Genomic DNA, 27699 nt, shown 5'->3' with positions numbered 1-27699 from the left:
CTGTCCAGCACCCGGCCCCTCTCTGGGGCGGCTGAACTGGACACCAATAACAACACTGCTGCAGTTTCCTTTGTGGGGTAAGTCTCCAAATAGCACACACGCAGCCACAGCTGCGCGCGCACAGCCCCACACAACTTTTTGCTGCAACTTTTTCTCAGTTTCCATATTTGTCCTGTACAGGACAATGTTGGAGAGATTATCTGGGGAAGGATGGGTGGAGTAGGGTACATCCCTCTGTAGAACCCCAGGGAAAATGTGGGGAGAGAGAGGGCGGGCAGACCGTCATTTGGAGACAGTGCCTATTTAATCACTAAGCCATTGTTGGAAAAACAAGTCTTTTTGTAATGTTTCCAACAGGACCACGAGATCTCCTTCGGATAATCCGATTTTGGATAATTGGTATTCGGATAATAGAGTTTCCTCTGTAAATCAGAAACAAAAACAGAAATTACTGGAAAAGCTCAGCAGGTCTGGCAGCATCTGTAAAGAGAAATCAAAGTTAACGTTTCTGGCCTGGTGACCCTTCCTTAGACCAAATACTGAGATGGAAAATCTCAACTTATTCTATCACTCTGTAATGGTAGCAACAGTAGCTGCTGTTAACTGTAGCTGCATTCTGAAATGTTAATTTGTTTGGTTTAGCAAAATGTACATTGGCTATTAGGTGTCACTTAAACCATAATTCTACTTTTAATTGCAGGGTTCACTCCATGATCCTGATTGTATGGGAATAATCCCCAGGATAGCCCAAGATATTTTTAATTACATTTACTCCATGGATGAAAATTTGGAATTCCACATAAAGGTAAAAATGACAATGCAACAAATTGTTTTCTCTTAAACACGCATTCTCGTGATATGGCCGTCATTGATAAAGCTGGGATTTCTTGGTCATCTCTAGTTACCCTTGAGAAGGTAGTTCTGGATTTTTTAAACTTGTGTAATGTTTCTCTACACTTGAGTAGCTTGAGATTGGAGAATAGCTAAGTCATTTATTGGCCAGACTCTTTAGGAATGACCAGGTTTCCACCCTGAAGAACAGTAGTGAACTAGTTGTCTTCCCTTGACAGCAATGCTCACTTATTACTGGTTTTGTTTATTTGCAGATTTTATTTTTAAGAACAGAATTCAAATTCTAAAATGGTACTCTGGAGTTTGAACTGTCGTTTGCAGGAATAAAAGAATTTTTGAAAATAGTTTCCATAAACACCCCTTTAAGTGTAATTACAAGTACATTTCAGTTTCTGTGAAATTAACTAATCATTTTAAATTGTATGTTCTAGGTTTCGTATTTTGAAATTTACTTGGACAAGATTAGGGATCTTTTAGATGGTAAGATGTTTAATTTGTCTGATATGGTACTTGTAAATGACAAAATTTAATATTTTGAGCAACTGGGGATTTCTTTTTAGGCACAAATTCTATATTTGGAAATAGAATTATCTAGCAGAGTGATTGCTATTTCCATCACAATAGCATTGTGAATTTTACAATGCTTGCTTGTAAAATTCACAGTCATTGTGAAGTGAAACGAGCTGGTTAAGGTTCTAAAAAGTAAACCCTTTCTTCCACAACTGGCACTTGATCCAAATGGATTTGTATTTGTCTATCACTATTTGTTTACTATGTTGTCAGAGTAGTTAAAATAGACTTTATTCCTGAACACATTTCTGTAATCATAAATGTAAAGTTTTGCACTGTCACTCTATACAATTACAACTTGTTTCACTTACTAATGCAATTTTATAGAAACGTAGACAGGAGCAGGAATAAGCCTTTTGACCTGTCTAGCCTGCTTGCCATTTAATATGATCCTGGCTGATCATTGAGCTCAATACTCTAATCACACCCTTCACCAAAATCTTGATCCCTTTAGAGGTATATATACTCCTCCTCATACCCCCACCTCATTCTTGAAAACCCCAGAGAATATAATTCTACTGACTGACTTTCCTCTTGTATCAGTGCTGCCATCCCAAGAACCAATTTGGTAAACTTTCATTGTAGCCCCTGTATAGCAAGAACATTCTTCCTTGGAAAAGGAGGCCAAAACTGCTAACAACATTCTGCCTCTGGCCTCAACAATGACTGTATAATTGCAGCAAAGTATCCTTGTTCCTGTATTTGAGATCTTTTGCTATGAAGGTCAGCATTCAGTTTTGCTGTCTTCACTGCCTGCTGCATCTACGCTTGCTTTCAGTGACTGGTGAACAATCCCCCCTCAATTTGCAGCCATCCAAATAATAATCTGCCTTTCTATTTTTACTACCAAATTTTTTACTACATCACATTAATCATGCATTTGCCTACTCCAGCTGTCCAAATCACATGACAAACACTCTGCATCCTCATCATGGCTGATGCTTCCACCAAGCTTTATTTTATCTACAAATTTTGAGACATTTAGTTCCCTCACCTAAATCATAACATTGCGAATAGCTGTGGTTCTAGTACTGATCCCCATAAGTTGCTGCTTGCTCGTCACAAAAAGATCCTATTTATTCCTACCTTGTTTCCTGTCTACTAAGCAATTTTCTGTCCATCTCGAGACACTATTCCCAATCCCATGCATTTTAATTTTACATATTAATCTCATGTCTGATTTTTGTCAAAAGCCTCCTGAAAGTCCAAATAAACCACGTCCACTGGTTACCCCGATCGACCTTACTACTTATATCCTTGATGAATTCCAGTAGAGTTATCTAGCATAATTTCCTTACATAAATTCATGCTGACTAATTCTACTGATGTTTTCTAAGTGCCCTGCTATAAAGTCCTTGATGATGGAGTCTAGCATTTTCCTCACTGCTTCCATAATTCCCCATTTACTTTCTCTACCTTTTTTTTTAAAAAGTAGTGGGGTTACCTTAACTACTCTGCAATCTGTAGAAACTGTTCGAGCATAAAGAATCTTGGAAGATGGCCACCAGTGCTTCCATTATTTCTAGGGCCCGCTTCTGTAAGTAATCTGGAGTGTATATTAGTAACTGAGGATTTATCAGCCTTCAATTCTGTTAGTTTCTCCAACACTGTACCTCTAATAGAATTGTTTCAGTGAATGAATCTGTGCTCGTCGTCTTTTCTGATAAGTTATTTGCAACTTCCTTTGTGAAGACAAGCGAAGTATGAATTTACCTCATCAGCCATTTAGTTGTTCCCCACTTATAAGTTTCCTTGCTTCTGACTGTAAGGGACCTACATTACTTTTCACCAATCTTTTTCTCTTTATATACTTAAAGAGGATTTTAAGACATTTCTTGTGTTCCCTGCAAGCTTACTCTAAATTTTTTTTTCCCCTCCTTAATGAATCTCTTAGTCCTCCTTTGCTGACCACTTCTAAAACTTTCCCAATTCTTAGGTCAATTGTTTTGTATGTTTGTATCTAATACTAACCCCCCAATCCCCTCAAGCCATGGATTGGCCATTAGGAGATTTTTAAAAAAAAACATTACATTTCTTCACAAAGCTGCCATAAACAGTTGTATCACTGAAAGAAATATTTTATGAAAATCAAAACGTAAACTTCCAGTTTCTGCAACAGAATTAGCAGAAGTGGCTCAGGTCTTTGGGGAATTTGAGAGAATCCACATGATGGATGTAGGTGTTGGCATTTGTCATGAGAAATACTTGAATCTTTCTCTTTTTATTCTATACTTGTGTTTTCTTTCCGTTTTTCCTGTGAGTGAAGGTGTTGTTAATGAAGAGTGTGCTTAATCCCACTGCTTAATGAACTCCCTACTTATTCCAGACATTCATACCATTGCAAAATAATGAGTAAGCTCAACCTCCATTATTTTGAGTTGGTTCCTTGTGAATGAAGATGGACTTTACCCATACTTGTTATGAGTGAAACCACTGTAGTAATGCTTTATTTTTACTGAAATACATTGGTTTAATTGGCATAAGTCTGCGAAACACTTGACTTGGATTATGCTGTCAGTCCTGACCCATTTGGTCATTGTCATAAAACGGTATTTTTTGGAGTATTGATACTAAACTTTAAAGATTGAATAGTTTATACCACTGCACAGGTTTGCAGTCTTTTTGACACTAGAGAATTATCAATACCTAATTTATTGCCTTCTATTTCTCATTTTTAGAAAAAGCTATTAGTGAATGTCAAGGATCAATGTACCATTTAACTCTTAAAAATCTACAAAATAAGAGCAGCAGTAGATTATTTATCCTACTGAGACTACTTCACCATTCAATCAGATCAGTGACCTGTGTGTTTTGAATTTCACATTCAAAGCTTATCAGGAATAGATAGGTTTCCCCTGCTTAACAAATTTCTATTCATCTCTGCCCTATAAATATTGAGTGACTCTGCCTCCACCATCTTTTAAGGCAGAGATCCAAAATTGCATAATGTTTGGAGTGAAAAAAAATTCTTCTCATTTTTGTCCTGAGGGATGATCCTAATTTTACAAGTGTTTCTAGTTCTAGATTTGCTCACAAGAGGAAATGTCCTTTCCACATCCACCTTAAGGTCATTCAGGATCTATCTTGACTTCAATCAGGTCACCCTCGCTCTTCTAAACACTGGTGGGAACAAACCAAGCCTGTCTGTGACAACTCACTCATTCCAGGTGCCAATCTAACAAATCTCTTATGAACCATCTTCTGATGGATTTACAATCCTTCCTTAAGACAGACCAAAACTGCACGCATCTGAGATATGGCATTACTAATGCTCTATATAACTTAAGAATAATATTCTTTATGTTCAATTCTTATTAAGGGATAGCATTCCACGAGCTGTCTTCATTACATGATGTACCTGCATACAAACTGTTTCGTGAATCCAAACGTAGAGTAAAAAGTGAGGTCTGCAGATGCTGGAGATCAGAGCTGAAAATGTGTTGTTGGTCAAAGCACAGCAGGTCAGGCAGCATCCAAGGAACAGGAAATTCGACGTTTCGGGCCAGAGCCCTTATTCAGGAATGGAGATAAGGGCTCTGGCCCGAAACGTCGAATTTCCTGTTCCTTGGATGCTGCCTGACCTGCTGTGCTTTGACCAGCAACACATTTTCAGCTCATGAATCCAAACACCTAAATTATAGACAAAAGACTATCGGTGCAGGAGTAGGCTATTCTGCCCTTCGAGCCTGCACCACCATTTAATATGATCATGGCTGATCATCCTTAATCGGTATCCTGTTCCTGCCTTATCTCCATAACCCTCGATTCCGCAATCCTTGAGAACTCTATCCAGCTCTTTCTTAAATGAATCCAGAGACTGGGCCTCCACTGCCCTCTGGGGCAGAGCATTCCACACAGCCATCACTCTCTGGGTGAAGAACTTTCTCCTCATCTCTGTCCTAAATGGTCTACTCCGTATTTTTAAGCTGTGTCCTCTGGTTCGGCACTCACCCATCAGCGGAAACATGTTTCCTGCCTCCAGAGTGTCCAATCCTTTAATAATCTTATGTCTCAATCAGATCCCCTCTGTCTTCTAAACTCAAGGGTATACAAGCCCAGTCGCTCCAGTCTTTCTGCATAAGGTAGTCCTGCCATTCCTCTACTCTTGGAATTTCACAGTCATTGTTGTGTTTATTTCACACTGGTGTCAGCCTGAAAATAAATTGGCTCAGACATCAATTAAAGTATTCTCTCTTTAAAAAAAACAAGGAGATTATTACAGACTAAGTTGAAATGGTTATTGATTAAGTTCATTATTTTGAGTATCCCTGAATTATGCACAAAAGGGGTTATCTTGAATTGCTGTTTCATTCTCATGGAAAACCTGCCTCCTGTTTTGATAGGCAAAACTGTGCTGTTGCTATAGCAGTTGAGCAACCTTGTCAGACAGTGAATTAGTCATTTAAATAGATGTTGATATTTTAAAGCATAATTGCACTTGACCTAGCAGTCAGTCATACAGCACAGAAATAGACCTTTTGGTTCAACTCCTCTGCGCTGACCCGACATCCTAATTTGACCGAGTCCCATTTGCCAGTATTTGACCCATATCCCTCTAACCCTTTCTGTTTAATTTATCTAGCCATCCAGACACCGTTTTTAAATGTTGTAATTGTACACACCACTACCACCTCTGGCAACTCATTTCATGCACGTGCCACCCTCTGTGTGGAAAGAGTTGCCCCTCAGGTCCTTTTTTTTAAAATCTTCCCCCTCACCTTAAACTTATTTCCTCTAGCTTTTGACTCCTCTCACCTGAGGAAAAAGACTGTGGCTATTCACCCTATGTATGCCCCTAATGATCTTATAAACTTCTATAATATCACCCCTCAGTCTCCATAAGTTTTGCTTAATCTGGTTACATAGTTTGTCTTGTTCTTGGGCAGTCTTGCAGGATTGGCAACTGTTACAGCATATCTGGACAAGCTGTGTATGCTAAATACACTGAATATGGAAATCTTACTGCTAGTGGATAGTGCCACCTACTGGATTAATAGCTTATCACCGTTTATCTTGTCATTAAAGGAAGTTTAGTAGTCAAATTATTAGTGGGAAAGGTAACTTATATTAGCAAAAATCAACAAAACATTGCAAAGACTAATTTTTTTCAAATGATTGAAATTGGTAGTTATCATGTAGGTATCACAACTGGGACTGTAATGTCAATCCTTTAACTATGTTATAACTGTCTTATTTTAGAAAGTAATGCTACTACTTTTCCTCTTGTTCCTCTTCTGTATCCAAGATTTGTACCTAGGTACTTATACCAAAGAGGCAGCCATTGTAAAACCTTTTCACTATACCGGAGTGCGCATGGCAATGTGATATTTTATTCTAAGAGATCAGGGTTGAGAACTAAATGTTCAAGGATACATATCCTATTGAAAGGACAGGCAGTTGGACAGAGGGTGAAGGGCTTTCTTGTTAGTGAGAAATGAAATTTAAATCAATAGCAAGAAGAAATTCTACACCTTCCACCTATAATCAATGTAGGTACAGTTGAGGAACTGCAAAGGAAGAAAGTTCCTGATGAGGGTTGTGTGCAGGCATCCTAGACATCCAGGTAGTCTGGATGTGGGAATGGAAGTAAATCAAGAGATAGAGCAGGCATGTAAGAAAGGCACCATTGGAATAATTGTGGGGGACTTCAATATGCAGGTTAATTGGGAAATCAGGTTGGTGGAAGATCTCAATGTCTATAAGATGGGTTTTTGTTTGGAGCAGCTTGCAGTATACCCCACTAGGGAACAGGCCAGTCCTGGATTTGGTGATGAGTGAGTCTTGACTGGAGAGCTTATGGTGCAGGGACCCCGAGAAGGCAGTGACCTGCAGTTAAAATCTGATGTAACAGTTTTAAAGTTGAGTAAATGTAACTACAAATGCATGAGGGAGGAGCTGGGCAGAATGGGAACCCAGCAGAGAAGGTGGTAGAGCAGCAATGGTTGGAGTTTTTGGGGGTAATTTTGGGAGATGCAGCAGAAATCCATCTCAGAAGAAGGAACATGCTAAAAGGAGAATGAGACAATAATGGTTACTGAAAGAAGGTCAGGAAAAGTGTTATAAACAACAGAGAACGCATACAATGTGGTGAAGGTTGTGGAGAAAGCAGAGGGTTGGGGAGTATTTTAAAAACCAGAGGACAACTTTTTTAAAAAAAGTCATAGATGGGGAGAAGATGATATGAGATTAGGCAAGCTATTAATATAAATGAAAATTTTTAGAGTTGGCAAATTGTACAAGATCTGGAAAATTGTAATCCCTTCTGCTTTAATGAGATTTTATGGTCCACTATGGTTTTAATGTCTAGACTAAATTGCAATGAAATCTGTGGGATCTGTCTTGATTGCATTTGTTATTTGATGTGTGCTGTGGGTTGTTTGTTCAGTTTTACCCATTTTTGTCACTTTAATTCTGGATTTTAAAATAAGTTTTACATGTAGATTATACAACTGTTATTATATTATAGTACATTTTATTGTTTGTCAATGCCAAATCTTGTGGCTTTATTCTGAGTAGGTCCTCTGAATTTTTTTTGTTTTAAAAGTAAGTTACTGATTTCTAACCAGATTTTGTACTAGAAGTTTGGCCTGGTTCAGGATATGAGGTGAAAGTGAGGACTGCAGATGCTGGAGGTCAGAATCTAGATTAGAGTGATGCTGAAAAGCACAGCAGGTTGGGCAGTATTCGAGGAGTAAGAAAATCGACGTTTTGGGCAAAAGACCTTCCTCATTCCTGATGAAAGGCTTTTGCCCAAAACGTGGATTTTCCTGCTTGGATGCTGCCTGACCTACTGTGCTTTTCCAGCTCCTCTCTAATCTAGACTCTGGTTCAGGATACTAACTACATTGAAAATACTAGTTCAACCACAACTGCACTACTCTATCTAGGTCCTTCAGGAAGGATGTGAAGATGTAAATGGGGCATAGAAGGGTGGAAATAAGATGCATGAGAGTGGCTTCAGGGACGAAGGTCATCAATTACTTTGAGAAGCTTAGACCGTTTTTCTTGGAGAAGAGATTTTAGCGATTCAAAATCTTGGACAAAGATGGGGAAAATATTTCTATTGATTGAAAGATTGATTTAAGGTCATTGCTTTTGTTGCCAATGGTGACATGGGCAAAAATAGTTAATTCTTCACATGGTTAGGATTGGACTGTGCCTCTGATAAATGTGGTGGAAGCAGTTCAACTGGGGTTTTCAAAATACACTCTCAAAGGGAAAACATACCAGAGCTCATATAGGCTCCTTCAAAAAGCTAGCAGTCACATAGCCAAATGATCCCATTCTGTGCTGTAACTATGCTATGATGATATGACAGAATTGTTAGAAAAAGGGAGGGAAAGTGTTAGTGAACCTCTTGTATTCTTTGTGCCTTCCAGCTATAAACAAACTGGCTTAATTTTGGGAAGACATGTTTTTCAAGCCCCTGTTTGTGTGAAGTAAACTTTAAACTGTCACGACCATACGCTTAGATTTAAACCAGGAGTTTTACTCATCAACTCGTTCAATCCTGGAGTGGTTTAAAGCAACTGTGCGTGCAGACAAGAAAGATTAGGATTGGAATGGAGTTTGTGTATGATTATTACCTGCTACTATTTTGGTTTTATCAGATCATTTTATGATCAGAATTCAAATAGCTAGAACCAGCAGTTATAATTCCTTCAGAGTTTGAGATAAGACAGTTTTGGCTTTTAACAGGGGGATCGAGTTTAAGAGCTGTGAGGTTTTGTTACAGCTCTATAAGTCCCTGGTGAGACTATACTTGGAATATTGTGTCCAGTTCTGGTCGCCCTACTATAGGAAAGATAGAGGCTTTGGAGAGGGTGCAAAGAACGTTTACCAGGATGCTGCCTGGACTGGAGGGTTTGCCTTATGAACAAGGAATATACTGAAATATTGAAAATTAGTGTGCGGATCTGAATTGCAAGGCATATTGGATTATATATAAAACATTATTTGTGTGTTTGCAGTGTCCAAGACCAATCTCTCTGTCCATGAAGATAAAAATAGAGTTCCTTATGTGAAGGTGAGTAAAATATGCTAAGTATGAAATGAAAGCAAACCAGTGCTGGAGAAACTGACAAGGGGTTAATTGTTTTTCTCTCTTCAGGTGCTGCCAGACCTACTGAGTCTCTCCAGCACTTTGTTTTGGCTTCAGATTTTCAGCATACAGTTCTTTGCTTGTATATACTGAAAGTATTTTGTTTACAAGTTTGGTCTCTGTTTTTGTCCTTCTGATCTAGGGCTGCACAGAGCGTTTTGTTTGCAGTCCTGAAGAGGTCATGGATACAATTGATGAAGGAAAATCCAACAGACATGTAGCAGTCACAAGTAAGTGTTGATATCGTGGGTTGAAAACAAATCCATTTTAAACTAAATGTGATCCTGCGATATTGTGTTGGAAGAAGGTGATGATTGAATTTTTAAAAAAATTGATTCAACTCTGTTTGTGGAACTAATGTTGGGCAAATAATTTTAAAAATACAGTTGTGGATCTTGTGGAATTTTTATTTATGTTTTGATCAAGACATTTGTTGGTCTTCTGGGAATAATCTAGATGAGGGTATCCTTGATTTTGGTTAACTTGATAACTTAATTAGATTTAAAAAGACATTTCAAAACATAAGGTGCCCACACATCCATAGATTATGGCAAGATGAGTAGTCAAAGTAAGAGTGATGGCTTGAACCTGGACTACGGATGGTAGAATAGGAATACGCAGGTTGTTTTGGGGTTGTCAAGTTTTAACTGGTATGTTTTCAAGATCAGCATTTTGGTCCTCTGTTGACAATCCATATCAATGATTTAGCTTAAGGGACTGATAATGTTGTATCCAATTCTGCTGATCTTGCAAAGCGAGGTAGACCAGCAAGCTGGAAGGTCACAGGCCATTAAAGAAATCTTGTACACTTCAATATATCACTGCTCATTCTTTTAAATTCCAGTGATTACAGTCCCAAATTACTCAACCTTTCCTCAAGGTAATCCCTTCATTCCAGATTCAACTTGGTGAACCTTTAAACTGTCTCCAATGCAGCAAGGTTCCTTTAAGTTAAGAGACCAGAGGTGTATACTGTACTTCGGGCATGGTATAGTCAGTTTTTGTACAGTTACAGCAGGAGTTGCCTGTTCTCCTTCGGAGCAGGAGAATCGATGTTTGTGCATAAACCCTTCATCAGGAATGAGGCTTGTGGGCTGTGGCTGAGATAAATGGGCAGGGGTGGGGTTTGGGGCGTGGGGGGTAAGGTAGCTGAGAAAGTGATAAGTGGATGCAGGTGCGGGAGAAGGTGATAGGTCAGACGGGGCAGTAATAGTCAGGTCCGGAGGGTGGTACAGAGTTGGACGCTTGGGACTGGACTAATGTGGGGGGAGGGGAAATGAGCAAGCTGTTGAAATCCGCATTTATCCTGTGGTCGCAAGGTCCTTAGGCGGAACGTGAGGCGTTCTTCCTCCAGGTGTCAGGTGGTAATGGTTTGGTGGTGGAGGAAGCCTAGGATCTGCGTGTCTTTGATGGAGTGGGAGGGAGAGTTAGTGTTCAGCCATGGGGTTGGTGGGTGTGGGTGTCCTGAGGTGCTCTCTGAAATGATCCACAAGAAGTCGACCTGCCTCCCTGATGTAGAGGAGACCAGTCCGGGTGCAGTAGAGGAGAGACCATTCCCTCCGTAACTCCCTTGTCAGGTCCACCTCACCACTACCACCACACCACCAACGAACACCCCACACCCCACTCCTGGTACCTCCCCCTGCCACTGCAGGAAGGGCAAAACCTGCATCCACACCACTCCCCTCACCTGCGTCCAATACCCCAAGGGATCCTTCCATTTGTCAGAAATTTATCTGTACCTCTACCAATGTCCATTGCATCCGTTGCACCCGTTTGATCTCTTCTACATCAGGGAGACAGGACGCCGCCTTGTGGATCATTTCAGAGAACATCTCTGGGACACTCGCACCCACCAACTCCACTGTTCCGTGGCTGAATACTTCAACTCCCTCTCCCACTCCGTCAAGGACATGCAGGTCCAGGGCTGCCTCCACTGCCAAACCGTTGGCACCCGACGTCTGGAGGAAGAACTTCTCATTCTGCCTTGGGACCCTGCAATCACACAGGATAAATGCGATTTCAACAGCTTCCTCATTTCCCCTCCCCTCCCACTATCTCCAGTCCTAAGCCTCTGACTCGTCACTGTCCTCTGGACTTGTCCAACACTCCCTCCTCCGATCTATCATCTTATCCCTTACCTTCATCCACCTATTGCTTTCTCAGCTACCCTCCTCCCATTTATCTCTCAGCCCTGACCCACAAGCTTCATTCCTGATGAAGGGCTTACCCCTGAAAAGTCGATTCTCCTGCTCCTGGGATGCTGCCTGACCCGTCTTTCGCCAGCAACACACGCTATACTCTGATCTCCACCATGTCCAGTCCTCATTTTCTCCTCCCTGTTCTCATCCCCCTTCTAATTAAGATCAATATTCTATTTGTCTTCTGAATCACATGTTGCTAGCTCACACTTAGATTTGTACATGAGGCAACTTTGTAAATCCACAATCTCTACTAGATAGAAGGATAAGGGCAGCAGATGCATGAGTTTGACAAGTTAGTTGCAATAAGTCTGTCTCCTTGATTTAGAGAAGAGCCTTAAATCTTGTTTTTCTTCTATTCATTCATGATATGTGGGCCATTCTGGCTGGGCCAATATTTATTGCCCGTCCACAGTTGCCTTTGAGATGTTGGAGAGCTACCTCTTGAACTGCTGGAATCCATTTGGTGTAGGTCCACCTACATTACCAGGAGAGAGGTAGTTTCAAGACTTTGACCTTGTGATACTGAAGAAATGGTGATATTTCCAGATCAGAGTTGAGTGGCTTGGAGGTGAGCTTGCAGGTGATGATGGTGCCACCCCCCTCCCCCCTCTTCCAATGTAGGTTGTAATCTCTGGATAAGGAATTAAACATTTTAGGACTGGGATGAAAAAATTCTCCACTTGTTTTTGACTGTTCGTTGGAATTGGGTGCATTTTTCAATTGATGAATGTGTTCGTTAAAACCAGGAGCCTTTTGAACACAAAAAATGGAGCAACGCAGGGATAGGATTTGAAAGTAGAGTTGAGCTAGAGGACCGACATGATCTCGCTGCCTGGCAGAGCAGTGTTGAAGGATTGTGTTTCTAATTTTACATTGTAATGCAATGAATTGGAATTCTCAGGTCTACGCTTGTATTATAACTAAATATGAACTTTGAAAGAGTTCCAGGATTTTGAGGGTTGATCATTGCATCTGGAAGCAGTTCATCTCTTTTAATTTTGACACTCCATTAAGTATCGTGTTTCTTTATAAGTTCTTGTATTCTCCCCACCTCAACATATTCTGGATATACTTCAATTCTTTAATCTCACCTTTTCTGATCATATACTTTTATGCTTTGCAGGGAATTTGATTTGCTACTTTTCTGACTCTTTCTCTGTGGCTGCATAAAAGTGCTACAGAATTGTAAACAAAAACTCTGTACTTCACAAAATCATATCTGCTGTGCTGAGAAGATACCCTCTTGCTCCCAATTCACTTTGTCATGGTTTCTTTGTATTGTGCGTCATCTGAAGCTAATAAACCTAACGTGATAACGTACTGGATGATCAATCTTGTACTTTAAACGTTCAGCTGCTGGGTTTGCAATTGCCCTGAAAAGTAGGGGACCAATTGATTTGGATGTATAAGAGATATATGGTTAGTAAATTTTTGCAGATGACTCCATAATTAGTGATGTAGTGGACAGCCAAGAAGGTTACCTTAGTACAACGGAATCTTGATCAGATGAACAAATGGGCTGAGGAGTCACAGATGAAGTTTAGATAAATGTGAGGTGCTGTATTTTGGTAATGTAAATCAGGGCAGGACTTACACACCTTTTTGGTAAGGTCCAAGACATGTTGCCGAAGATGCGATTGGGGTGTAGGTTCATAGTTCCTTCAAAGTGGAGTCTCGGGTAAACTGGATAGGCAAGAACGTATTTGGTACACTTGCCTTTACTAGTCAGTGCATTGTGTAGGAGTTAAGAGAGGTCATATTGCAGCAGTATAGGACACTGGTTAGGCCACTTTTGGGATACTGCTTTCAGTTCTGGTCTCCCTGTTGCAGGAAGGATGTTGTGAAACTTGAAAGGTTCAGAAAAGATTTACAAGGATGTTGCCTGAGTTGGAGGGTTTGAGCTATAGGGAGAGGCTGAGTATGCTGGGGCTATTTTCCCTAGAGTGTTGGACATGGTTAGGGTGAATAGCCAAGTCTTCTCCCAAGGTAAGGGAGTACAAAATGAAGGGGGCATAGTTTTAAGGTGAGAGGGGAAAGATTTAAAAGGGACCTGAGGGATAGCTTTATCTCAGAGGGTAATGTGTGTATGGAATGAGTTGCCAGAGGAGATGGTTGAGGCTGGGACAACTAAAACATTTAAAAGGCATCTGGATGGGTATATGAATAGGTAGGGTTTAGAGCAATATGGGGAAAATGCTGGTAAATGGGACTAGATTAATTTAGGATTATCTAAATCCAAAGGGACCGAAGGGTTTGTTTCCATGCCTTAAATCTCTTTTGCTCCAAGTTAGAGAAAGAAACTAAGCTACCACATCACTGTTGTTTAGACGTTAGACAAAATGCAAATTTTTAATCAGTGCCTCGCTCTGTTTCAGATATGAATGAGCACAGCTCACGTAGCCACAGTATCTTTCTCATTAATGTCAAACAAGAAAACACTGCAACAGAGCAGAAACTAAGTGGTAAACTTTATCTGGTTGACTTGGCAGGAAGTGAAAAGGTATGCTTTAATGTTCATTTATCGTGCTATATCTTAAGTGTTCATCCAGTAGTCATGTTGAAGTAGGTTTCTGATTTCTAGTTCAGTTGAATGAAGAATATACTTTATGTCAGCATAATTGTTTTCCTAAAAAATCATGGCATCCTTATGTCGAAATTAACCCCCGACATCTTTTTGTATAGAGATTTAAGGAGAGGTGCAGAATACAGTTTTGGACAAAAATGTAACCACATTTGAAGCACTTTTTTAAAAAAAAATTGATTATTTCAGCCCTTGTTTTACAGATTAGTTTTACTAAAAACTTCAGCAGCAAGATAACAGTGCCTAATCCTGTTGAATACCACCTGCTTTGAGAATCCCAAGCATCTAATGGTAACAAAGCAGTAGCAGTCAAGTGAAAGATGTTTGTGTCAATTTGAAAATGAGATTTGGCCATTTAATGGATGATGAGTTATAAAAGGACATTGTGAAATTGTGTTGCTCATATCTGAATGGATCTCCATAGTGAATGTGTCCGAATCCAGATTCGCAACGTTATTTAGGAAATAAAATCTTTGGTCTTTACTCAATTGGGTGTGTGAGACTCCAGAAATGTGGTTGATTCTTGACTGCCCTTTCCAATGGCCTAACTAGCCACATGTTTGCATTTAAGGATAGTAGTTCACCACAGTTCATTAAGGGCAGATTGATGTAAACAATAAATGTTGACTTGCAGTAATGTCCATCTCAAGAATATTCATTCTTTAAAAACTTGAGGGAGTGTTTGAAAGAGCCAAGATATCTCAGGGGCCTGAAATCAGATTAGTAATCCATTAGCTGACTCAAAACTACATATCAAGATAGTTAGTTCATTGACCGTTGCGCCCTAAGTAAAAATTAAATCAAACTAGGCAGCACAATGATCTATCTTGTTTGCCAGAGCTTAGTTTCCATCATTATGCAGTTCCTGGCACTGTTCCACAATGTAATAAAGTGCTGTTTGTCCTTGTTTTTGGAAATTTGATGTATTGATTGCCATTCAGAAGGAAATGCTGGTATGCCTTACACATACTTCTCAGACATGTGCATATTATGTGAAATGGATACTGCAATATTTCTAACTTCAATAGCCTCAGCTAAATTCAGAAAATGTAAGGTTTTATCCCAACACAACAGTTAGAGTATTAGGATTAAGCTGAAAGTAAGAACTGAGATCAATTTAAACAAACCCCAAAGCCATCTGATTGCTTTTAAGAATCCTAGCTGTGTGATTGTGTTCTTTAGATAAAAGCTTTACTGATCAGGTCAATTTGTGAATCTAGTCCCACAGTGACACTTGACCATGAAGTGACTTAGTAAATCATTTGGTTGTATCAAATAACAATATTGTGGGGTGGGGAGGGGGGCAGAAAACATTTACCACATTGAACTGCAGGATTTGGGAAGTTAATTGAACTTCTCACAGCAGTTAAGGATGGGTTATAAATGATGGCCTTGTCGGCAGTGCATTGATCCAAAAGAAAAGCAAACAATTGGCCCCCTGAGCATTGTCAAATGTCCAAAGCTTGACTTTCACTTGCATCTGTTTGTCTGGCTTGAGGAAGAGTCCATGAATGCGATTTACTGTGATAATTTAGTGTTCAGTAGGAATCGCATAATACAGCAATCGAATATTTCTATAAAATAAAATCTTTTGTGGTAAGCAGTATTGTGAAAAGAAGAGGGAACAAACTTTTCAAAAAGCAAATGATTGGACTAATGCTATAATATGTTGCTTCCTCTTGTTGAACATCCATTAAGGTCAGTAAAACTGGAGCAGAAGGGGCTGTACTAGATGAAGCCAAGAATATCAACAAGTCTTTGTCAGCACTGGGGAATGTAATTGCTTCTCTGGCAGAATCAAGTGTGAGTATTGAACTTGATCTGTTTATGGTAAACCCTAACAAATTATAGATTTTTAAAGGCATCAGAATTTATCAACCAATCTTATTTTACTGTTGTATCATTTATTGAGAGAGGAAATTAGTGTATGCAAGTATATCCACTTGTGCGATGCTGTTTTTACTGATGTGCACTGGTTGTCAGCTATGTCCTGTGCATCAGTTTTTGAGATCCTTATCTACAAATCCCTCTATAGCTTTGCCCTGCCTTGTGCAGCTTTGCAACTCTGTGCTGCCATTTTCTTTCTTCCCACTGTGTGCCACTATTAACTTTATTTCCTCTCAACTTGTTCTTGCTCACCACCGTCCCTCGTTGTCGGTCCCACATTGCACGCCCCCGCTCTCTTCCCCCACCTCCCCCACCCCTTACAGGTTCCCCAAAATACCCATTTCTTCAACTGAGTGTCTCAAATACCAGCATGTCTTGTTAACTACTTTTGCTCCTCACCCTGTGAGATCCGACAGGATATTTTCAATGCCAAGTGCTATATGAATGCAAGTTGGAAAACTGGCTAATAGATGTAAAAATCTTTTAGATAATGTATAATTTTAAAAATTGTTTTCAGACATACGTGCCATACCGTGACAGCAAAATGACCAGAATTTTACAGGATTCACTAGGTGGTAACTGCAGAACGACAATAGTGATTTGCTGTTCTCCATCATCCTACAATGAGGCAGAAACCAAAAGTACATTGATGTTTGGTCAGAGGCAAGTAAACTATTTTGGCAACTATTATAGAAGAGGATAGTGTCCTGGAAGACTTTTATGGGAGGGGGCATTTGTGGGTGGCACAGTGGTTAGCACTGCTGCCTCACAGCGCCAGAGTTAACCCAGGTTCGTTTCCCGCCTTGGGCGACTGTCTGTGTGGAGTTTGCACGTTCTCCTCGTGTCTGCGTGGGTTTCCTCCGGGTGCTCCGGTTTCCTCCCACAGTCCAAAGATGTGCGGGTCAGGTGAATTGGCCATGCTACATTGCCCGTAGTGTTAGGTAAGGAGTAAATGTAGGGGTATGGGTGGGTTGCGCTTCGGCGGGTCGGTGTGGACTTGTTGGGTCGAAGGGCCTGTTTCCACACTGTAAAGTAATCTAATCTAATCTAATTATCCTGTTTGCACTTGAATGTAGCCTAGTTTCTTTGTAAGGAGAAAGTGAGGACTGCAGATGCTGGAGATCAGAGCTTCAAAATGTGTTCCTAGAAAAGCGCAGCAGTTCAGGCAGCATCAAAGGAACAGGAGAATCGACGTTTCGGGCATAAACCCTCCTCCAGGAAAGGCTGAAGAAGGGCCTATGCCCGATTTGTCGATTTTCCTGTTCTTTTGATGCTGCCTGATCTGCGCTTCCAGCAACACATTTTTGTAATGCTTGTTTCATAGTTTTCTTTCAAACCACTGGAATGTTTTGCTTGACTGAGCATATTCTACTGCTTCATTCACTTTTTTAAATAATTTTTAAAAATTGTTTTTCCTGAATTTGTAAAGATGAAAATAAACACTTTTTGAACCAGTAAAATTATAACATTTTATTCTACTGGTTTTAATTTGAAAGTCACTTCTTTTCTCGTTTTCCACCCTTCCATGTAGTTTCTTATTGAAATTGTTGGGTATGTACTGGATTGTGTATTGAGAATTTGTCACCATCATTGACCTTCTGCATGTATCAATATTTGAAGTGCTGGATTGTTGACTGGTGACCATCATTATAGATGAGCCAATCATCAGCTGTTTCCAGTAGTGTGTACTATGCTTATATACTTCCATCTGGGGTTATAGATGAGCATCGAAGGGCTTATGCTCGAAACGTCGAATTCTCTATTCCTGAGATGCTGCCTGGCCTGCTGTGCTTTGACCAGCAACACATTTTCATCAAGAACTGAAACCCATGCTGAAATTTTTTTCCCTCCCAACACTCAGAAATATCCCACAGAATGTTTACTTGCATTGTCACACTATTGACCCTTTGCAAAATGGTGTTTATCTTAAATCCAATTTGAGCATATTAGTCTGAATGGACTACAATGGTTCAAGAAAGCAGCTTGCCATTACTTTCTCAAGGACACTTGGGGATAAGCGATAAATCCTGGCCTTGCTTGAGAAAGTCATCCCCCTGAAAAGTTTCTTAAACTGGGCTTCTGTTTTTGGAAGTTTGACCTGGAAGTACTGAATAGCATAGTTCCCTAGTTCCATCATTAAGGACATTATGGAAGAGGCAATAGACACATGGCAAGGGAAGGAATAATCAAAGCTGTAAAAATATTATTTAAAAATCTGGAAGTACTCCGCAGGGTAGATTGACTTCTGTGCTGAAAGAAACTGTTGACTATTCAGGTTAAACTTGGATCATTCAATTGAAACTTTAACTCAGCTTCTCACCTAAGGATGCTCCCTGAGATGCTGCCTGGCCTGCTGTGCTTTGACCAGCAACACATTTGCAGCTACAATCAAAGAGATGTATCCAGCATTTTTTTTCCTTTTAAATTTAAGATTCTAGCATGTGCTTTTCTTCAGCCAAAGTTGTAGTTTGCACATGAGGTAATGACAATCTGGTTTGGGTGTCAAGAACCACTGTTAAGCAATTTAAGGCAACATAGTAACACATTTGGTGAGCATGGGGTATTTTGCTACAAAATTGTTAAAGATCATTTGGAGGAAAGTTCAGCTAAACATAGACTAGCATTTTATTAAGGAGAGAGAAGACTGTGCAGCTGTTTTGAGCTGAGCAATGTAAATTTTTTTTCCATCTGTTTAAATCGTTCTGGGTTCTGAGAATAAAGTTTTCGAAAAACACTTTTTTCCTTTCTTGATTAAAAAATATGGATGTCAAATGATCTCATGTAATGTTAACAATGTAGGAGAATTTACTCTGGTGTGCCACGCTAAACAATTGCAGCGTGCATGTGGATGGGGCCAGATTATTCAAAGAGCAAAAAGCCTATGTGGAGGTATTCATGTACAACATTTGGTTATCAAGTTAGGGAGGATCTGTGCTTTTTCTTTAAACTAAGTAAACGAGTTCACCATCTTTTCTGTTTCTGATAGAGCCAAGACTATTAAGAATACTGTAACTGTTAATGTTGAGTTAACAGCAGAACAATGGAAGAAGAAATATGAAAAAGAGAAAGAGAAAAACAAGACTTTAAGAAATACCATACAGTGGCTTGAAAATGAACTCAATAGATGGCGTAAAGGTATGTAAACTTTCATTAGTAAAGCTGAACCACACATTGCGACTTGAAAAATGATTTAACTTGTGCCAGTTAAGATTTGGAAGGGACTCTGAGTTACTGTTAGTTTGACTTGTCCATATAGATTTCTGTGAAACTACTTCGCCTTGACCAGGACTCTGGGCATCCAAATTCATCCCTGCGCACCATTTCAGATGCATTAGTGTGGTCTATAAGTGACATACAGGGCTTAGCCTCGCTTTCAACACCTTGAACTAGTATGAACAGAGGTGCCATGTCTCTGATGGTATTGTCCGCTCTGAAGCGGAACAGACTGTTTTGGGGGGAGTGGGGGTTTCTTCACAAGATGGTTGGCACAAGCCTGTTCAGACGTATTCAGGTCAGGACTTTCCCAGCTGTAGGAAGTGAGATGATCCCTTGGCAGTTGGTCAGTCTGATGTTTCCCTTTTGTTTTTATACCAAGTTTTCAACTCTGTAGTTTCTATTTACTCCCTTCTATGCCAACTCTGAAATTGCCAAATATGCCAGTTTTGACCTTGGGAAGTACATTTTGGATGAGTTCATGTATATAGAACCCATTGATGTCAGCCTTATGGATTGGAGCAAAAACACAGATTTGACTTGTAGCCTGCTAGTCTCAAGTGAAATGGTGAATAGATAATGGCAGACCGAAAGTTTAGGGGCTGAAGTCGTCATCACTATGAAGGAAATATTGAGGATGCAATGTTCATCTTCAGGTCTAAATGACCAATGGCAAGTGTAGTCAGTATTGTCTTCTGAGCTAAGTCTTAGTCTGAGATGCAAACCTTGTTCACAGGCTATTACATAGCTATCATGTATAGCTAGCTCATGAGCCACCAAACCACTATTGAGTATCATTGGATGACTATTGCATTCAGAGTTGTACAGTGTGTTCAGGCAGGCCTGTTTCAGAATTTTTATTTTTCCCTGTTTTGAAATGACGTTTTGAGTTTACATTTTTTATGATTGCTTACTCTGATTAAGCTTGCAATACCAGCATTTGCTTAGGTCCTTCAAATCAGAATTAAGCAGTGCTTTCTTTCAAAGAGGTTGCTTGGTCACTCAAGGTTCTATTGGCTAATGAAGTCATCGTCTATGTGTTGTTAAAATAAGCAGTATCCTGAGCCACTGCGTGCAGTGTCGCCTTGCATCTGTGGTTTTTTTTTTGTTTTTTGCATCTTTCCCAACACTGCAGTATGAACTTGTTTCAGTTGGAGTGAATATTTTGTCCTTCCTGTTGCAGTTTAAGTTGGAGTACAGCTTTGCCAACTGATCCTACCTTTGAAGCCTGGAGCTCATCTCTCATGGTCAACAAACTAGGATGGTGGTAGTGAAGTCATGGGTTGACTTGGGAGTTTGAGACTTGATTGGCAATCCACCTGGGCAACAAAGGCCCTGCCTCCTGCAACCATTCCATATTAAGCTGATATGCCAACAACCATATGGTATGGCATGTTTTGATCATCTGTTTGTTTCAGCCATTTGGTAGCCTATTGCCCTGGTCGTCTCTCTGTCTAGGAGCACTTGTGCATAAGTGTTTGCCACTTCTGTGCTCACTACAATTTGCAAGTCAACTGCTGCAGTGTGCCTTAGTATGGTATTTGGAGCCAGTAGTGAAAGTTGTCAATGAGGATATGATTCCTGTCTAGCTTATGTGTATGCAGTGTTCCCTATGAATGTTTTTGTTATTGCACGGGCCTTCAACATCAGTGCAGCAGCAGCTGCCAGAAGCAGAAGCCATACATTGGTCTACCAGTTGGTGTGTGGAGCTTACCTGTAGCTATATGACCATGCAGCAAGTAGGATGCAATAGCAAATGACACTTTAGCCAAAATAGTTGTAGTTCATTCTTGGGGAAAAAAAATACAGAATGTCTAGATTGCTTTCAGTCTGGCTACCTTGGATTGGAACACCTAGAATCTGTTGGAAGTCACTAGACGGGTGTGTTTGCCCCTGTCTCTTCAGATGTAATCTGTTCAGGATGTTGACAGGATATCTTACAGAAGCCCTTCAGGGAGGCTAGCTTATTCACCTTTTCAGTTCTTCCACAGAACCTTTTTTACTTGGGTTCCTCAAAGATAGCAGTCTTATTTCTTCACTGGATACATCTTAACTGAATCCCAAAACAATGAAATAACCATACTCCTGACCAGCATTAACTCCAATTTTGTCAGCTGTGTGGGCCTCTGAAGTCTGTGTGCAGCAGCGACTTTGCAAACTGGAAGTCAGTGCTTCGATCAGAAAATCGACCAGCTTGGAGGCAATGTTGTTCCTCACGGTCATGAACCCAAAAATGACTTTCAGTATAGGAGTTGTGATGTCAATTTGAGGTTGTACAGGATGTTGGTGCGGCCTCTTCTGGAATACTGTGTCCAGTCCTTGTCACCTTGTTATAGGACTGATGTTATTAAATTGGCAAAGATTTAAAGTGATTTACCAGGATGTTGCTGGGAATGGAAGGTTTGAGTTATGAAAATAGGCTGAGACCTTTTTCACTGGAGTGGAGAAGGTTGAGGGGACACCCTCAGGTTTATAAGATCACCGGGGCTTGGATAATACCAAAGCCCTTTCCCTAGAGTAGGGGAGTTCAAGCTAGGTTAATATTTTTAAGTTGAGAGGAGAAAAATTTTAAAAAGGACCTGAGGGGCAACCTTTTTAAACAGTGGTTTGTATGTGGAACTACCAGAAGAAATAGTGGATGCAGGTACAGTTACAACATTTTAAGTCATTTGGATGAGTACATGAATAGGAAAGGCTTGGCAGGATATGGGTCAAAAGCAGGCTAGTGGTACTAGTTTGGTTTGGTTTGAGAACATGGTCAGCATGGACTTGTTGGACTGAAGTGTTTTTTTTTCATGCTGTATGACTCCGTATGATTAGGGATAGTCAACATGGCTTATGCGTGGGAAATCGCGTCTCACAAACTTGATTGAATTTTTGGAAGAAGTAACAAAGAGGATTGAGGGCAGAGCAGTAGATATGGTCTATATGGACTTCAGTAAGGCGTTCGACAAGGTTCTCCGTGGGAGACTGATTAGCAAGGCTATACAAGGGGAACTAGCCATTTGGAAACAGAACTGGCTCAAAGGTAGAAGACCGAGTGGTGGTGGTGGGTTGTTTTTCAGACCGGAGGCCTGTGACCAGTGGAGTGTCACAAGGATCAGTGCTGGGTCCTTTATTTTTGTCATTTACATAAATGATTTGAATGTGAGCATAAAAGGTACAGTTAGTAAGTTTGCAGATGACACCAAAATTGGAGGTGTAGTGGACAGCAAAGAGGGTTACCTCAGCTTACAATAGGATCTAGACCAGATGGGCCAATGGGCTGAGAAGTGGCAGATGGAATTTAATTCTGATAAATGTGAGATGCTGCATTTGGGGAAAACAAATCTTAGCAGGACATATACACTTAATGGTAAGGTCCTAGGGAGTGTTGCCGACCAAAGAGACCTTGGACTGCAGGTTCATAGCTCCTTGAAGGTGGAGTCGCAGGTAGATAGGACAGTGAAGAAGGTGTTTGGTATGCTTTCCTTTATTGGTCAGAGTGTTGAGTACAGGAGTTGGGAGGTCATGTTGTGGCTGTACAGGGCATTGATTAGGCCACTGTTGGAATATTGCGTGCAATTCTGGTCTCCTTCCTATCAGAAAGATGTTGTGAAACTTGAAAGGGTTCAGAAAAGATTTACAAGAATGATGCCAGGGTTGGAGGATTTGAGCTATAGGGAGAGGCTGAACAGGCTGGGGCTGTTTTCCCTGGAGCATTGGTGGCTGAGGGGTGACCTTATAGAGGTTTACAAAATTGAGGGGCATGGATAAGGTAAATAGGCAAAGTCTTTTTCCTGGGGTCGGGGAGTCCAGAACTACAGGGCATAAGTTTAGGGTGAGAGGGGAAAGATATGAACGAGATCTAAGGGGCAACTTTGTCACAGAGGGTGGTACGGGTATGGAATGAACTGCCAGAGGAAGTGATGGCGGCTGGTGCAGTTGCACCGTTTAAAAAGCATTTGGATGGGTATATGAATAGGAAGGGTTTGGAGGGATATGGGCTGGGTGCTGGCAGGTGGGACTAGATTGGGTTGGGATATCTGGTCGGCATGGACGGTTTGGACCGAAGGGTCTGTTTCCATGCTGTACGTCTCTGACATTTTTTTTTTCAAAAATATAGTTTTCCACTATTCCTTTAGTGATTTTTTAAAAATAGGAATAGACACCGATATCTCCCTACACCTCAAATGAGCCAAATTTTATCATTCAGAACCTGAATCTGCAAAAAAAAAAATTCTAATGGGGAACAATTAATTTGCTTTATATCTTCAATGTATTCTTTTCTAAAGGCGAGTCTGTGCCTATAGAAGAACAATATGACAAAGAGAAACACAAGGAGGCACTTGAGATTGTTCTCACCAATGACAAAATTGAGGAAACTCCGACTGTTAAACTCACTGATGCCGAGAAGCAAAAGATGGATTCAGAAATTCCTAAACTGTATAAGCAGCTGGATGATAAGGTGTGTTAATTCTCCTTCTCCAACTGTACTACAAGAGTTGATGCATTTAAATTGTTTGTGTTTTTTGATCTCGAAAGCAAATTAGTTTTACTGTAATAGATTGTTCCTTTGATTCTTAGTCCCCATGAGAAAGCAAAATTCTGTGGCATTGGTGAAATAGTTGACCTATTCTAATTGAATTGGTCTCTTTAATAGTTAGATTACTAACTGTGAGATATAAAGCAGCCATTTTAAATTGAAATGGCCAAGTTTAAAAACAGGCTATCTCCATTTTTACTTAATCTCTCTCTTAACCAATTAAGCGAGCATATTCTGAAAAGTATTCAAGGTGAATTATTTTAAAATAAGTCTGTTACATCTTGATGGTACTTGATGAAAAACAGTTTGGATATGGAGCTGGTTGGAGGATAAATGCCACCAACCATTTACAATTATTGAGGCATATCAACTCAATTAACTTGTTTTCAGAGGAAATAAAATTGAGAACTGCCAGTTTTAAGGTACTGTGAATTGTTTATTATTGATGTAATCAGGTTAATTTGAACAATGGTTATATGCAATACAAATTGACTCCAATGGATACCTTTCCCTTCAGGTGCTAGCTTTGTAAAAGAAATTTTAAATTGTAGCTAAATTAATTGTTATTTAGTTTCTGAATAAGGAAGTTGGTCAGTTATCTCGAAAGGGTATTGACAAATAAATTGAATTGAATTTATTGTCACGTGTACCGAGTGAAAAGCTTTGTCTTGTGAGCAATAAACGCAGATCACATACTTAAGTAACGTAGCATAAATAAAAGGATGGACATGGATGAATCAAAATTTGCCTTTGCTCGGTTCAGGTTATAAGACTGTCACTTTGCTATTTCATAGGCTGGGATAAACGATGTCAGGTTACTTTTAAAAACTGCATATTGTTTGCAAGAAATTGAACACTTGATGAAAGTTATCATTTAGTATTGATACAATTTTTAAAAAAATTACTTTTACTTTTCAATGATCATACATGAACAAAGGTCTAGTTTTTGGCTGATAGGAAAATTGAAATATTTAAATTATGTTCTGGTGTATCTTTGCACGGGGTGATCTTTTTTAATGTACTGTTAGTATTGCCTAATAATCCATCTAAATGTGAATTGATTGTATTTTAACTCTGGTTATAGGATGAGGAGATCAACCAACAGAGTCAGCTGGTGGAAAAACTTAAGCAGCAGATGTTGGATCAGGAAGAAGTAAGTCTGATCAAACTTGCTAACATTGTTTTCATCTAGTTGTATTAGACAGGCTTTGACTTGTGTCAATCGATTGCACCCTGCATGTTGGTCTTATCAACAGCCTATTCAGTTTCTGTATTTTTGAGCAGAAGTCTAAGGTAACCATTGAGCCTGACACTTTTTTTTCTTTCTGCTTCATAGCTCAGGGTATTAAGACCATTTGTGCTGCTAGTCCTACAGATATATTACTACCTAATTCAAAATAGATCAGAGATCCTACCTGAGATCTTTCTCATTTCTATTCTTACCAAACATTGTTATGAAACCAACATTGTCGGCTGCGTTTACACATTGAAGCATTGGGAGATTTTGAACTCCTTCACTGATTTATCTTGAAAGTATTAACTATATCACTGAAGGATTTATTAAACTTTAGGAATAAAATGACTGAAATATTGCTGGTGTAAATAGCCAATTTTTATATAACTAAACCTGTCATACAGTAAACATGAAAGTAATTAAGTGCTTTCATTTATCTGGTGCTGATTTTACATCTTTATGTAGCTTCTGGCATCCACCAGACGAGACCAAGACAACATGCAGTCAGAACTCAATCGCCTACAGGCTGAGAATGATGCCTCTAAAGAAGAAGTGAAGGAGGTACTGCAAGCATTGGAAGAACTTGCAGTCAATTATGACCAGAAATCACAAGAAGTTGAGGACAAGACAAGGGAATTTGAGCTACTAAGTGATGAACTGGGTCAAAAATCGGTAAGGAGTTGCTCTAGGTGAAAGCCTTTCACAATTGTGTACCATGTTTAAAAACAGCTGGCATCTTCCTTGAAGATTTTGGTGCTGTGTATGGATTAGGTAGAGAAGTGAACTTTAGCGGTTAATAAAATTGTGAGGATTATAGACAGACTTAATGATGGGTGTCTTTTCCCGAGGCTGGGAATTTCAAGAGTGGGTGCATATTTAAGGTGAGAAGAGAAATTTAATAATGATATGAAGGGAAATCTTTTTTAAGAGGATGGTTCGCATGTGGAGTGAATGTCCTGAGGAAATGGTGGATGATGACACAACTGCAATGTTTAAAAGATGCTTAAGTACATAAATAGAAATATCTTTTATTTTGCAGAGATATGGACCAGAGCAGGCAAGTGGGTTTAGTTTTTAGTTTGGGATTGTTTGGTATGGACTAGTTGGACCCAAGTGTCTGTTTCTGTGCTTTGACTCTATAAAAGATGAAATTTTTGCTAAATAATTGTAAAGAAACTTTGTAGCCTTTTGAAAGGGTGTTTTGTTTCTTGATTGGTTAGATGCAAATTAATTGTGTATGCTTGTGTCAAAGCAACACTTTGCATTCTGGTTCAAATCTGATTCTCAATGATAGCTTAAATAACTGCTTAAATTTTTGCTTGTTATGAAGATGATTACTTCATTTCTGTTAATGCAGGCTACATTAACATCCATCGATGCAGAGCTGCAAAAATTGAAGGAAATGACCAATCATCAGAAGAAACGAGTCACTGAAATGATGACGTCATTGTTAAAAGATCTAGCAGAAATTGGAATTGCAGTTGGCAATAATGATGTTAAGGTAAACAATACTATCTTGAAACATTGGTTTGTGGTTGTCTGCCAGCAAGCAAAAGCAGTATTATTGTCAGGGGAAACATACTTTTTGATCATTTTTATCTATTCCTACCTCTAGGAATTTGAAAAGTTAACATGCTACTGTCAAACTCAAATTCTGCAATTAGTTTTCAGACCGCTTCAGTCAGTCTTGACTGTGTATTGAATGTTGCCTACTCCGTGCAGTGGTAACTTTTTTTTTAATCAAGGCATCTGCAGTTCTATCATAGATGTCGTCATTTTACCTTTCTAAACATGATCCTTTACCAGTAGCATTGCCAACTTTAGGATTAAGTCTATTGTCACGTGTAAAGTACAGGGAACGACTTCACATTCCTGGTGCCATCTTAGGTACAAAGGTGCCAAGGTACAAAATAGAAAAAGAAATGTCAAGAGTTCAATATTACAATTGTTCCGTAACCATGGGCCTGTAGTTGCTCCACGCTGGGCTTTCCCATGATGGGTCATGCTTCCCCATATCGGGCCCACGCTCCCCACTCAGGCGTGCTCTTCCTCCACACTGGGCTGAGTCAACTGCCATCCTGGCTTACTAACCGCCTCGCTGCTGACCATCATCCAGCTTTGCTTACTATTCTGCTTAAATATCCTAGTTTAAATTTATACTCTCAGACACTCCTTTTCAAGGATAAAATGCTTAGTTTCTGTAGTTCTTCCTGATCAAATGAAGATGAATTTACTATGATCCAGTAATAAATTGCATAGAATGTAACTAACATAAGCGAGTCATTCTTCAACCTGACAAGTCTGTGCCATTGATTCTGCTCTGTTAGCTGTCTCTACACCTCTGCACTAACACTGTTAGCTATATAGAACAGAATAACCAAAAGACTATGCAGTGATCACTCCCGATACAGACTCCCGATTTTCAAAACCATCCACTATATGACTGCAGCTAGATCAGTATAGAGACAAAGTAAATGCAGATGCTGGAATCCAAAGTAGACAAGCAGGAGGCTGGAAGAACATAGCAAGCCA

At 39.8% G+C, this 27699-nt stretch overlaps 1 protein-coding gene across 1 annotated transcript in view; it reads left to right on the top strand.

Annotated features, from left to right (window-relative positions):
- Nucleotides 1–27699, top strand: part of LOC132815810 (kinesin-1 heavy chain) — a 109676-nt gene that overhangs the window by 28658 nt on the left and 53319 nt on the right. The window contains exons 4-15 of the mRNA XM_060825070.1: nt 701–805; nt 1284–1332; nt 9393–9448; nt 9666–9753; nt 14103–14227; nt 16007–16111; nt 16713–16858; nt 19182–19330; nt 23683–23855; nt 25018–25086; nt 25633–25839; nt 26525–26668. Coding sequence (XP_060681053.1) covers nt 701–805; nt 1284–1332; nt 9393–9448; nt 9666–9753; nt 14103–14227; nt 16007–16111; nt 16713–16858; nt 19182–19330; nt 23683–23855; nt 25018–25086; nt 25633–25839; nt 26525–26668 — 1416 coding nt within the window. The remainder of the gene's footprint in view (nt 1–700; nt 806–1283; nt 1333–9392; nt 9449–9665; nt 9754–14102; nt 14228–16006; nt 16112–16712; nt 16859–19181; nt 19331–23682; nt 23856–25017; nt 25087–25632; nt 25840–26524; nt 26669–27699) is intronic.

The sequence above is a fragment of the Hemiscyllium ocellatum genome, chromosome 5 (genome assembly GCF_020745735.1).
Source record: "Hemiscyllium ocellatum isolate sHemOce1 chromosome 5, sHemOce1.pat.X.cur, whole genome shotgun sequence".
NCBI lineage: Eukaryota > Metazoa > Chordata > Chondrichthyes > Orectolobiformes > Hemiscylliidae > Hemiscyllium > Hemiscyllium ocellatum.
This window is presented reverse-complemented; position numbering and strand designations above follow the sequence as displayed.